Here is a 14,330-nt window from a genome sequence, read left to right as displayed (position 1 = left end):
TTTCTAGCATTCATTCTTACACATGGTCAGGTGCAGGAATGCAGATCTTACATCCAAGCCTTAGAACTGTTAAGACCATCAGGACCTTTGGACTGAACTCATTTTAAGGAACCATGTCATGAAATAAATTGCAAATGAATGCAAGGATCCATGCATTCTGGTTTCTTCTCTGCTGCTGCAACACAAATTTATTCATGTCACACCAAATTATCTGTCACTTGTGTAAAAAAGCATTGCCTGGTGTTTTTCCTTAATATTGAACTATTTCAAGGTTTTTATAGCAGCTTACTTGAGCAGTAATATCCCAGCCATCTTCCAAACAAACCATAACAGAAGAACCATTTTCCAGGAGCTCAGAGATGATCACACCCAGTTGCATTATCCTGTGAAGCTATAAAATACCATGAATGAGTAACACACTCTAGATAAATATTTAGATAATATCAATAAAAAGAATATTTTCATATTTACAAATGCATTCCTGGATTCACATATAGCACAGAGAAATACATTGATGCAGCTGATTAGGCAACAATAAAATAAAACTAAGGGAAGTTTTGAAGATAGGAACTTAAAGTATTAAAGCCAATGAGTAATGTAATAAACTAGCTGTCATAAAAAGGAGAATGGGAACAACACAGTTGACAGATTTACTGGAGAGAAATTCCATCCTGGGCTTAAACTAAAATAATTTCCGTGAAACATTAAGATTCCATAAAGTCACTAAGTACTTTGATGGGAGAACCCATGCAGGATATTTACAATATTACAAATACTCAGTACCATGGAAGTTGGAAATTAATGAACTGAACAAGAATAACAACAACAGAGAAACAGTTTAGATAGTTGGGCAGACAGGCTAAAATATATGAAAAGTGGACACTTTAGTGATTTGCACTTTAATATTCATGACACAGTGATGCTAGAAGAAGCAGGTTAAAGAAGTTCAGGTGAATCTGGGCCATTTTATCTCACTATGAGACTTCACATCATTATTACTAAAAAGAAAAATCTATATGATGATTTTACCATTTTTGTATACTATGACAGCACTCTTGGTAAACAACATAATAGGTAATACACAAAGAATTCAGTGTTTTACAGCAGAGTGAAATTGTTCTTTGTGCAGCACCGAATATAATCCAACCAATAGAAGCAATGGGAAAGATGAAAGCCTGAAAGAAGGAAGAAAACAGTACAGGAAAACAAACAAAAGATGGTAAGAAACATCTAAGATCATTTATGCAAGGAAATAAGTAAGTTCAGAAAGTACACAAGGCACAGGAAAGTGAGAAGAAAATTAAATTGAAGAAAACAAGAGGAAGAAAGATCAACCAAACAACAGTTAAACCCTAGAAAATTCATCCCTATTCATGGCAGTCTGCTTTGTTCCTCTTAAAAGTTCATGAATATTGCTATGGAAATTGTGATAGAAAAACCTTGACTCCTCTGAGCACTCACACAGCCATTATTTAGAGAAAAACCCCAACCCAAACAGATTATTTTTCCTGCAATTTTTGTAAGAAAAGACTGAAAAGAGAACCACTTTTATAACCAAGCTCGTTTATTCTTCTATGCTTTCTTAGGCAGTAGAATAGAAGAAAGGCTGTTTCTTCCCATCTTTAACGAGGAAACAGATATGCAATCTGGTTTTACAGATTCATTGTTAACAATGCAAACCACTATTTTTATAATTTGGGTTCAGAAGACAGGGCAGTGTTCAATTTTCCTCTATACATTCACATTCTTATAAAGAGATAGTCCATACAGTGTTAAAATCTGTAATTTTAAACTTCTATTGCCCAGAAGAGGAAAGCATAACACAATGAAAACATTTCTGAGATGACAGATCTATGTTCTTTCATGGGAATAGTAGAAAATGTGCCAAACCAGTCATAAATTAACTTTATCAGTCATAAATTAGCTTTATCACATAAGTCAGATATGACATGATTTAAACCACAGAAATGTGGTTTAAATATAACAAAGCTAGTGTGTGACAAGATGTCCTAGCCCTCAGCAGAGTGATGCAGCCAAAGCAAGGAATGATCCTCTGAAATATGCCAAAAGAGAGAACTGCAGTGTTATCTGCCCTCCATCCCTGGGCTGCTGCAGGGAACAAGTTTATTTCATTAATTCAATGATGAAATTACATTAGATTAATTTATCTACACTTATGAACTTGCTCAACCACTCTGTAATGGAAAATATTCACATGCTGAGGAAGTCAAGTCTTTTTCATGCTCTCCCAACTTCTCCCCCTCCTGCAAACCTTGATGGGCAGCCCCAGCCATGAGCAGCTCCTGCTCTCAGCCCAGGGAAGAAGCTGAGCCCCTCCTTGCAGCACATTTCAACCAGGAGTGCAATTCCTGATCTGTGATAACCGACAAGTTCCTCACAAATATTTCCTCCTTAAGAAATCAGCATAATTCTATTCTGCTTTCTGTGATTAATTGCATTTGAGAAAAGTATATTCTGCAGGGGTTTCCAAACATAACAAGCAGCTGTTAAAAGCCATTCACTGTAATTAAAGTGGTTTTAGATTTACAAAGAGCTGGCTTTCCCACATCCTTCTTCATTTGAATCTTGCAAAGTTTGCTCCAGTCTTGCCTTTGTTTGGCTAACATTTATGTAAAGGAATATGAGATAGGGAAATAAAGGTACACATTCAGAGAGAAGAGGTAACACACATAGAATCCTCTCTTTCCCGTATCCCACAACAGATGTTTGCTTGCTTTTTAACTTGTGCATATCAAAATCCAGGGTGGGAACACATAGGAAGAGTGTTGTGCCAAATATTGGTTTTAAAATCAAAAAGCTCATTTAATATCCCACACTTTCTTTTTTTGATTTTTAAAATATATAAAATAAGAAAAATAATTTAAAACCAAGACCATGAATGTATATAGATAAAAAACCCAGTCACCTCTCCTTGTGTGTGTGTGTGTGTTTCATGTTATGAAACACAAATTCTGTTACAAAAATGCCTCCCCTATTTGTAAATATTATGATGGCATTAAAATAATAGTAATGCCTGTGTAATGCCAGAATAGAGAGCATGCAAAGAGCTTACAGTGAGCAAAGAGCAGCTGGTTAGAACACAATAGTCCTCTGTCACAACAGCTTGGAATTTATTTTGTGTGAGCAGCACTGCATATAGATTATCAGAAGTACCTGTCAGATGAATTACCTGTGGGAACCACTCTGACTCCCCAAGAGCTTTGAGGAATGTTGCCTCAGAGTCAGTAGGAATTGTGCTGGGAACACAAGCTCTCATCAGCTTTTTAAAGCTCGCCTTCGTCTGCCGGATGTCACTGAATTCAACAGGAACAAATTCACAATTCAAAGCAAAATCTAGTTTGAACCCCTGTATGAAAAGGACAACAGCAGATGTAATTTAAAAGGGAAGCATATTTTTCACTGACAGTCTCCTTAAATCCTAAAGTCTTGCCTGCTTTATTGCCAAGTAATTAATTCCTCATGAAAAATCGGTGGAGTTAAACACCTGCCCAGGATAATAAAAAATATAATAAAAATCCTTGCAAAATGTACCGCAATAAAGTACCCAACTATAACAATAACAGCAGAATGTACTGCACAGCAGTCATGCTTTCTATAATAATTAGAATTATTCTAGCAGTAGTAGTGGTGAAAAACCAAAGTCCAGTGACAATCTGTTCAGTTCCTTACACACAACATAGTGTACTTTAACATTTTCAAAGCTAATCAACAATAAACAAATAAAAATGAAAATATCTGTATGGATGACATATGAAGAGTGCAGGACACGTTTTGGGAGTTCAATAAAGCAGAAAAAAGTAACCCTGACACCCAAAAAGAAGCCTCATAAGTGCAAAGCAGCTGAGTCATCTAAACCATCACTGGGCATTGAGGGAGTTGTTTGGCTGAAGCACCTTGTTCAGCACAGAGCAGCAGCTGGATGATTTTCCTAGCAGAATTCCTCATGTTTTATTTAACTTACTGCATTCAGCAATAAGAGAGGAGGACTGAATTAAGAGAATAAGTTAGCTGACTGAAAAAAATCCCCACCAACCCCCAAAGGATTATGATGAAAAGGATAATATGGAGACCATTATTGGAAAAACAATTCTCATGTATGAAGCATCACTGAAGATGTGCATGCCAAACTTTTGGAGTTTTCTTCAGAAATTGCTTTCATTGAATTAAACTTGGCCTGCAAATAATCTTCATTAAGCTCCTTCATAGAATGCCAATCGAAAATGCAGGAAAGTGAAAGCCTGGTTTTAATTCTGTTTATACTTTGCGTGGTTCAAAAATAAATTCAATAACTCAACAATGGCAAGTTGGAATAATACATGACAAAAGCAACTGAGGAATGTAGCACCATTTCTTTAAAATGTTGTACATTTCTGTTTGCCTCATCAAATTCTTTCATGTGATATTTAGCAGAATAAAGCAGTAGTTTCTGCTACACAGCTGGAGATGCATGACTGAACTCTTCACTTATCATTAATTAAGAAATCAAACAAATAGAAACAGTCATTATTAGTGGAATAAAGTAATTTGATTCTATGTAATTGATGCATTATTCTGGTACAGCACGTCTCCTCCACCTCCTGATAGAACATAATTTCAGAAAAAAATGGATAGTGATGTGTTTTCCTACTACCAGTAATGGGTTTTGGACCTTTTGTATTTTAAAAAATACATTAATATTTTATGTATGTTCACATTTTGAGTAAGAAAGTAGAAAAAAATGAGTTTCTTAATCTTTGAATGCAGAGATTAAAAAAAAAATCTGAAAACATTTTCAGAAAACAAGTAAAACTACTAAGAATTAGAGGATACCTGTTTTTCAAACAATTCCATCTAAAACATTAAAATCTACCAAATAATATGTACAAAACTGTAGACATCATGGTCCTCTCCATGTAATCAAATCAGGAGTTCTGGGTTGGCCAATTCTCATCAACTTGGCTTTGTGTGAGTTTAGTGCTGCCCACAGTAATGAGCATTTCCTTCTCTGATAATTGCTTTGCCAGCTAACAAAATTTTGTTTCCTTTATAACATATTTCCATCTTATCTTGAATACCATTTACTGTTTGTAACAACATGAGAATAATTAAACTCAACCAAATAAAAACTACATTAAACATGAGAAAAAATTAAATTGTCATTACCCGTAACTGAGATTTTTCTCCAAATATATAGAGGGCTGCTTGTCTTCTCAGCAGCTGACTTTGCAGAAAGGAGCTGCTGCTGTAGGGAGGGGGGTTATCCTTCCCTGCAAGCCTTGCACCAACATCAATGAATGGAGTCTGAGTGTTGATAAATCGGTTGCTTGAACGAAGACTCGCCCATACACCTTCATAAGGATGAAGAATATTTAAAAAACATTTTGTGTGAAGCACTGGAGATCATATTTACTTACAAAGATGCTTAAATGTGTCACATGCATCCCTCACAGGACATAATTAACAGCATGTACTGGAAAGAAATAGATTTGTAACAGAAATTCTCAAAACCATCCTACTGCATGGTTTAACCTCAGACTCTCATCTAACTCTGCTTTCTACTGTAGAGAAAAGAGCTGCTGTGATCTCAGTGACACAGTGATAAACCACAATTTGCAGATAGCAATGTCCATGTAAGTGCATGGAAATGAAATTTCTAGAGGGATGGAAATCAGGAAAGTGCAGAAATCCCAAAGCTGGCAGCAACATGAAGTGCAGTGGGATGTGCAAGCAGCAATCCTTGACTGGTGCGGCATTCACATTCTCTGAACAGAGAGACATCATTCTCTCTCTCAGGGCTTTTTCCTGGAGAAGCACAGAGAGAAGAAGAGAAAACAATTCTTATCTCTACTTGCTGCTCCTGTTGTGTTTGCATATGTAGAATGTGTTAGGAAGATTGTTTACCTGAAGGGAGTTCTTAATTGGATTCTGGTGATGGTTGTTTATATTAATTGGGTCAAAGCTGTGTCCTGGCTGTCTCAAGACAGCCACAGCTTTTTCTTTATTATGTAGTTTAGTATAGTAGAGTATAGTAGAGTAGAGTAAAGTGGAGTGGAGTAGAGTAGAGTAGAGTATGTATCTCTTTAATATAGTATAATGTAATACAATCTATTTTAATAAAGCAATTGTTCAGCATTCTGGATCAACACAGTCAGATGCCAATCATTGCATTTTACTACAGAATGGCATCACCCCAACACCCCAGCAGCACTCTGAGTCTGCACTGTGTACACCTGGCTGCTGCAGCTCCATTGGCACTGCCAGGGCAGGAGATTCTACAGCACACAGCCATGCTCTCATCTCATCATGCTCAAGCAAGTTTTGGTGATTTTAACATAAGAAAGTAGCAATTTTTAATCTGATTTTTAAAATCAGATTGTCAAGGTCTGTTTAGTGCTAGAAGAAAAGACAAGCAGCAAATATTTTTCTGTTTCTTGTACTTCAATTAATAACCAGGATTTTGTGAGATTGTTTTTGTGTGTGCAATGTGAGGCATGTGAAAGGTATTGGATTCTCAGAGTATGAATAGCACTACTTGAAAATCAAATCCCTTAAAGTACACTAAATTTGGCATCCAAATGGCAGTGTGAAATTCCTTATCCTAATATGCAGTAAATCAGATTATCAGAAGAGACTCTTGTCCATAAATCTGTGAAGCAAGATATCCAAAAGAGGCACCAGAAATACCTCATAGGACTAGAAATTTAGATACCATAGGACCAACACCCACCCCTCTTCAGGAAAATCCAACAATGTGCATAGTTAACATTTCTTGCACAGAACAAAAAAGATGCAGATAACAGTAAATTCCACTGAGATAGCTCAACTGGCAAAATAATTTGATTCTATATTTTAGAAGCAGGATTGTGTTTCTATTAAAAAATAATTCTGTACAGTAACTCTCAACAGGGATTGTCTGTACGGCTTAGCTTGTCTGCCTGTCTGGCTGCTAGTCTGAGATGTGAGGAGATGAACTGCAGCAACTGAGAGTGGCTGGCAAGGAGTTCTGGGCAGTAACACCTCTCAAAAGCTCCCACTTCACAGCCAGCCACTTTTATAAACACCTCAAGCAGTAAAGGAGGGTGTTTAGTACAAACTTTTATTCCATGTCTCAGCTACTACATGTGAAATAATAGCGACTTTAGCAAGCAGAAATGACAGCAAACACTTAATAAGAGAAAGAAGTTCTCATTCATTTGGTATGAAAAATTTCCAACACAAACTGCTGTCCCCAAAGATGAAGAGTACAAAAATACACAGTGACACTTTGGAGCATTTCACAAATGCACTCATCATCAGCACTTGTGGCACATCAAAAGCAACAGAACTGGCTACAAATACATGCAGATGAAAATGCCTGCCAGCATGGACAGCAGTGATTAAAAGGCACAATTATGTTTCTACTGTACTTTTGCTTAGTACTTTATTTTTGTTAGCAGTATCTTATGTATTACTGTATTATGACTTTCTGATTTGACAGTAATCCATTTTCCCCTGTTCATTAGCATTAATAATAACTATGGAAAGAAATTCATTCACTAGATAACAGTGTTTCTCAGCTATTTTCCTAAAGCAGCAGGAATACTAAACTCTTTTCCAGAACTGATTTTTAGCTGTTTAAAATTTTCACACAGAAAATTTTCTGCATATCACTCTGTGTTACATCACTGTCACTGTGCATACATTCAGTGGGCAAAAACCTCCAAAACATAACAAATCCACAACACTGAGCTAAAACCCTCAGAATTTTGTTAGTGCAGAAACAAGGCTTTCTGTCAGTATCACTTTAGAATTAATTAAGACATAGCAGCAGAAGATGGTAGAAAAGAATGGGCTTTCAGGACACAGAATACAGTACCTTGGTGGACTCTTTCCTTAGTTGCTGATTTGGAATTGGAATGAGTGAAACATTTATCTCTGTGCCCAAGCACTGGCAGATAACAGTTAAGACAGAAGGAGGAGGAATGGAATGCACATTGCAGCGAAACACATTGCAGGAGAGAAGAAAAGGGTTACTTATTAATTTCCAAAGATCTAGTATATATTGCAATTCTTTATAGTACATGATTTATCAGACAGCACAAATCTCAGGCATCACAAGACAACACATCAATCAAGCCACAAAACCAATATAAATGGGAAGGAGGCATCAATTTATCAAACAGGAATAATTTCCATTGTCATTGCAATAGCTTCAGACATGTTGCAAAGCCACCATGTGTTTTTCCATAATTATAATACTAAAGGAAATGTAATGATTAAATCATTCTGTTGAATAATTTATTGAAAGTTTCTATCCAGCTGAAAGTTAGTTTGATTAAAAATCCCAACATTAATGCCTGTTATAATAAGCTGGTTTAGTCTAGGGACATTAAGTGTAGAATTTGATGGACCTCAAAATTAAAGCAGAATGCAAGATATTAGTTCTGTACACCTACAAACATTTTTAAAAACCTGTGTACAAGTATAGAATTTAGAAAACATGTAATAAGTACTACAGAAAGAGATCTTCTTTCCCCTTGCAAAAATCATCATTTTCTGTGGGAGCCTTATGAGTTTATTAGTGCATTTATCTTTGGCTCAAAACCCACATCAACATAATTGAGTCCTTTTAATACAAATATTCTATTAAATCATACTCAAAATGTTAATGTTCCCTGCTTTGGAAATAATTCTCTGAGCTGGGTCTGTATTTTTAAATTATAAATATCCTAATATTACTCCAATAGTGGCAAAACATCCTGAGGAAACTTCTTATTCTGCTAAATGACACAGCAATGCCAGGTAAGAAGTGCTGCTCTGCAGAACCAATTTATACTTACAAAGGAAGGAAGAGCAAAAGCTATGGCTTTTGAGTGAACTTGCAGCTCTCATGAAAAGTATCAACCAAGAAAAGGTCAAAGAATGAAAATATATTATGAAACATAAGTATTTGACCAAATATTTCAGATCAAAACCAACTTGACTGAGCTTTGGGCAGATGCTTTGTGACAAAGTTCCAGATAAAGTAAAAAAGTCATACTTGACACAGACACAAATATTCAGAACAACTGACGAGTGCTCAGAACAATGATGGTTTTAAAAAATTAGAAATACTGTTCATGCACTAGAACATATATTCTAACTTATATTTCAAAATTATACGTATTACAAATACATTGTCTGGCACAAAAAAATAGAAAATGTAATTTTCTACTGGTATCATAGCTGAACCTGGCTTTTGAGCCTTGGTATGTGTGATAATAAACACAAGGAAAGAAAAGAGTGGTCCAGAATCCAAACCACAAAACCACTGCTATTGTATTTTGCACAGTGTACAATCCATAGCTGCTTGCTGCCTCTCATGTGAAATATATCTAGCTGAGAAAAAGTAGTGAGGAACTTTGTGATAATGGATTTGAGAACAATTTTAGTGATTTTATATACTCTGTGTATTTTTTAATTTCTTTTAAAAGAATTATGTCAGCTAACATAAAACCCCCCAGTGTTTACTTCTCTCCAGGGAGATATTCCCTTTCTCTGTTCCCTCTTCTCCTGTCAACTTCTCACCTTCCCAGGGCTCCCACTGTACTTGTCAAACATTCTCATGTTTCAGCAAAGTCCTCCCGTGTCCTGCTGAACTGTGAGCAGACACCTTTCAGACACCCAGGGCAGGTGTGGCAGAGATCCAGCAAGACACAAGATAACTCCCCTGCCCTCCTCCTGATTACTGCTGAAATTCAGCCAAGGGACTCCACTGTCCAATAAAACACCATGGCTGTGACCTCATTCTGCCTTCAGGCTCCTTTTTTCTTCTTTGAGTAGCAACAAACTCATCCCATCACACTTAGCACGAACTCTAATCCTAGAAACCAGCAGCAGTTATTTCAGTAACCCCTTTATCTTCAAAGGACAACTTCCACCCAGCACCCAGAGAGCTTTCCCTGACTTATCTGCAGCCCCTTCCCCGCCCCTCAGCAGCCCTGGGCTGCACAAGGGGATGGAGCAGGAGCAAAGCTCAGCTGGCAGCACTGCCAGGGCTGCAGGCTCAGCCAGGCTGGGCACAGCCCCGTTCATTCACCCCAGAGCTGCAGCCCCCACTGCCTCCTGCCCTGCTCACCCACATCACCTGCTTTACTCACCTCAGCTTCAGCACAGGAACGACACAGAGAGCACAGAACATAAACAAAACTCTCACATAAGAAATATGCATTGACTGTGATTAATGAAAATGCACAGAATTCCTGTGATTCATGAAAATCCCCCAGTCTTTGGTGATCCCCATGTCCTCTCCTGCCCTTCCTCTCTTCCCTTCTGCTACAATTCTCACATCACTTCCCAACACATCCCTGAGCATTTTCCTTTCTCCCTCCCTCTGTTATTCTTTCCTTCATTTCCATAATCCCATCCTACCTCTTCTGGATTTTTTTCTCTCTACAAAATATTTTCATTCTTCCCCATATGAGCTGCAGGTCTTGTATCCCACAAGAAGATTTAGGTTGCAATGGACCTCAGCAGGCCAATGTAAACCTAACTAATTTCAGATGCTAAAAGTATCAAAAGAGAAGAAAAACAGCATTTAGATGCTTAGAAATATCTGTCAAAGGAGCCTTCATGGCTGAAAGGGAATAAATCAAATAAAAAATGCTCTCTTTTATGGAATAGATTCATCCCTATTTCAACAAACCTATATTTAAGAAATTTGGTCCACTAATTTATGCACATGTTGCACATACAAAAAATCACAACTTCATCAGACTGGAGGTGTAGAAGTAGATGGAATCCCCCTAACCAAAAGAAATGTTCTTGTGGAAATGGCACTGATGAGCCCCTGTATCTAGGAATAACTGATCCAAAAAATGAATTTTATCTTCCTACCTACTACACCTGGCCACATAAGTCCCTACTACTGAGAGTAAAACTGTTCACTGATTATTTGCAATGTTAGAAAGCATCAGCAAAGCTTCAGACACATATTGAAATTATTTGTAATTGCAGATTCTAAAGTCTATAGAATTCTTATATAAAAATATGCACTTTCAGGCCATACACAGACAAATTAAAAATATGGATGAATCCCAAATTATCTAGAAACATAATCCCTATCTGAGTGCTTAATTTTTCACTAATTCCAACATGAAACCAACTTTATTTCAATGGAAAGTAAAGGATTTGAACAGAAATTAGATAATGTTGTGGACTGAGACCAATCTAATTTCTGTTTTGTTGTTTCACAGAGCAACAAATCAGTAAAGAGTATAATTATTTTTATTTCACTAACAGTTTTCATAATTTATTACTTCAAAGAATAGACTTTGAGCTAGTCTTACTAACCTCCTCGAGCAAAGCTATTGGATAGATTTACATCCAAATGTCCTGGCACTACCTGCTTAAACACAGTGGACATTCTTGAAGCCCTCGTTTCAGTGCCTAAAGTCAGCCAAAAAAAGAATAGAAGATTAAAAAAGCTACAGTGTTAACCAGACTAATACTTAATATGACTGATTAAATGCCCTTTTTCACCCAACACAGCGAATTCTTGCCAATTTTGTACTTTGGATTTAGTTTTTAACACAAACGTGTACATTGGCAACAGTATGGAGGTGTTAGATACAGCTAAGCAATCAACGTATTTTACAATAAATGAAGCAAAGCACACACACTTTGGGATGGTGTTACTTTACAAGAAAAGCCACTGTTTGGCAGTATTAGGCCAATTACAACCGAGTAAGACAAGACAGATACAATTTCAAGTCACACAGTCCTTCCTGACACGTTGGGGTTATCCTCACCTAAACCTCACTAGGTTTCATCATAAAATAACTGAAATAAAACATGGATTATCTTCTTCATGGCTCCACCTAGGCATAAATCAAATAGTGTCTTTTGAACTAATTTTTACTGCAAAAAGAGCTCTATTTGGGAATTACATTAGTAGAAATACCCATTATGAGTATGTAAAGCATAAAGAGGCCTCTATGCCTTCCATTGCTGCTGCAGCTAAACAATGTTATCTGTTCTGATCTTACAACCTCATACTTCCTCACTATACAAAACACCAGATTTTGCCTCATTATATACAATAGAGCAGATTTTGCATCCTTTTAAATCTGGTAGTCTTTTATTCAATAGGCAGTTTATACTTCATTAGTTATAAAAGACTTTACTGCCAGATTAATATTGAAAAGTATTTCAGGAAAGATTACAAGCATCCTTCACACAGAGAAACTTATTCACTGAAACTAAGAGTGAACAGGCTACCTGGAAAGCCTAACAATAAAGAAACAACAGAATTCCTATGGAACACTGCACTATCACTAAATCAGAGAAAAGTCTCAGCTGAGCCAGAGAAAAGCACTGTACAGAGGAGTTTTACCTGGAGACAGAGCAATGGTTGGGCTGACAGTGAGGGTGTTACTGCCATTCCTCTTGCAGTGGACGGATATCACATTCAGCAAGGCTTGCAGGTATTTCTCCTGTTCTATACTGCTTGAAGATTCTAGAGAAGTGGGGGCTAGAGTCACAAGAAGAATGGAATGCATTAAAAAAGAAAAACACAATTTGTAAATACACAGAATAAAAGGCTTACTGTGTAAAGCAAGGCATTGAAAATGTCCTGGTTTGTCTGTCAAAGGTTCAAAAAGCCTCTCCTTTGATGACAAGCTGTTCATCACCTGGCTGCACAGCAGGACCCAGAAATGTTCTCTTGCATTCCACACTAAGCTGAACTTCTGAGACTTTCACCTCGTGGTCACTACTTAAAACATTCATCACTAGCCATAACATCAGCACAAATTGAGCAAAGATCATGCAGCTTTTCTTTCACTCTCCAAACAAAAAGTAACATTTCTAAGGTTGTGCTGCTTGTCAGTAAAATGTGCAGAGAACAGACAGAACTCTTTCTTTAACAAAAGTAAGTTAAAACCATACTCAATCAGCTCTTCCTCATTCTAGAAAAGGAAGACTACTTACCTGTACTTGGAGGTTCCTTGGGATACAGTGCCCATTACAAAAGTTAAGAAACCATTAACAAAACACAGAACCCTCAAAAATAAGGAAAACAAATAATCCCAGCCATTGTGGCATGCCAAAAACCCTCAAAAAAGAGAAAAACAAATATTCCCAACCATTGTGGGATCCCAACCATAAAGTTCACCCATTGCGTCCAGGAGCAAGGACCTAAGGAAAGGAGATGAAGCTCAGGTCCTGGGCCATAGCATGATGACAAAATAGTGTTCAGTATCAAAGAGTCAGTTTGGTTTTTTTCAAATAGCAAACAAAAGTTTTGGAATTCCAGTTTATTGCAGCCATCTTTGGATTTACTGTAGGGCAAAAGTTTCATAGCTGCTTAAACCAGGACTTGGTATCTTCCTCACAGGAGCCAACATTTGCAATAAGAGTCAAAGAATTTGATTGAGCACATTTTGACAAAACACAATGGTAATTTGTAAATAGTTTTCTCCAATGATGACCCAATCAGATTCTATGCTGGAAACTAATAGACAGTTAGGTAATTAGCTGGAGGTGGCAAAAGAAATTTCAAGATAGAAATTAGTTTCTGAATTGAAAGTAAAATTAGGAAGTGATGATGTTTCCTGTAGGACAGATCATGCTGTTTCTTTCTGAGCAAGTGGAAAAAGCTGAGCAGGAACATTATTTTCTCTTCTACTCCTAAGCAGGATTTACACATCCTGCAATCTACTGGAATGTTCTCTGGGTCCCCTAGCCCTTGAAATAATACTACAAAAAGTCAATTTAGGTCCTAACAATTCAGTTAAATTAAAAGAAATGAGCTGTCTAAATGAAAGGATAATGTCTATACCACTTGCACTGACAAGGGTTTATTTTGTGAAGAGTATTGCGTGTGTTTTAGAAAACAGCTTGACTTACATCAAAGTCTGTCATTGAACCAAGCAGATACCAGAATTAAAGACTGAGGGCAAAAATGTCCTTGTGATGGTTTAGAGATGGAAAATCTGTCCCTTCATCCTCACAACTCATCCCATCACAGCAGCATACAGAGGTGACTCAAAGCATTGCGCCTACCAGCAATGAACTGGGATTTCTATGAAATCACCACCTTTCATGTGCTGTATCCCATGGGAAAGTCACCACAGAAACATGGATTTAAATAAAAGATGGGGGATGAGGTAATTTTATCCCATTTAATTTTGTTTTTGTCTCAGGAAAGAAATGCATTGCTTAGTCCTGCAGTGCTAATATGTGCTTTATATGCCTGGTCACAGGTTGCTCCATCTTTATTTTACAAGTCCTAATACAATCAATAATTCAGCCTGAACCAAGGTAACTGTTCTCTTGGATAGTGTTGCTACATCCAAGATACATAAACGTTC

The 14,330-nt window shown here is 37.0% G+C and overlaps 1 protein-coding gene across 7 annotated transcripts in view; it reads right to left on the bottom strand.

The window, feature by feature from the left end:
* SBF2 (SET binding factor 2) overlaps positions 1–14,330 on the bottom strand; it is a 233,506-nt gene that overhangs the window by 19,928 nt on the left and 199,248 nt on the right. For 2 of the 7 annotated variants that reach the window (XM_030949213.1, XM_030949214.1), the window contains exons 28-33: positions 12,353–12,490; positions 11,311–11,406; positions 7,856–7,927; positions 5,164–5,348; positions 3,191–3,367; positions 290–391 (exon numbers count right to left, since the gene is read on the bottom strand). In XM_030949213.1, coding sequence (XP_030805073.1) covers positions 290–391; positions 3,191–3,367; positions 5,164–5,348; positions 7,856–7,927; positions 11,311–11,406; positions 12,353–12,490 — 770 coding nt within the window. The remainder of the gene's footprint in view (positions 1–289; positions 392–3,190; positions 3,368–5,163; positions 5,349–7,855; positions 7,928–11,310; positions 11,407–12,352; positions 12,491–14,330) is intronic. The other 5 variants (XM_030949215.1, XM_030949216.1, XM_030949217.1 and 2 more) reach the window with 3 other exon arrangements.

The sequence above is a fragment of the Camarhynchus parvulus genome, chromosome 5, assembly GCF_901933205.1.
Source record: "Camarhynchus parvulus chromosome 5, STF_HiC, whole genome shotgun sequence".
Lineage (NCBI taxonomy): Eukaryota > Metazoa > Chordata > Aves > Passeriformes > Thraupidae > Camarhynchus > Camarhynchus parvulus.
The sequence above is the reverse complement of the archived record's forward strand: the minus strand, read 5'-3'. Positions and strand labels throughout refer to the sequence as shown.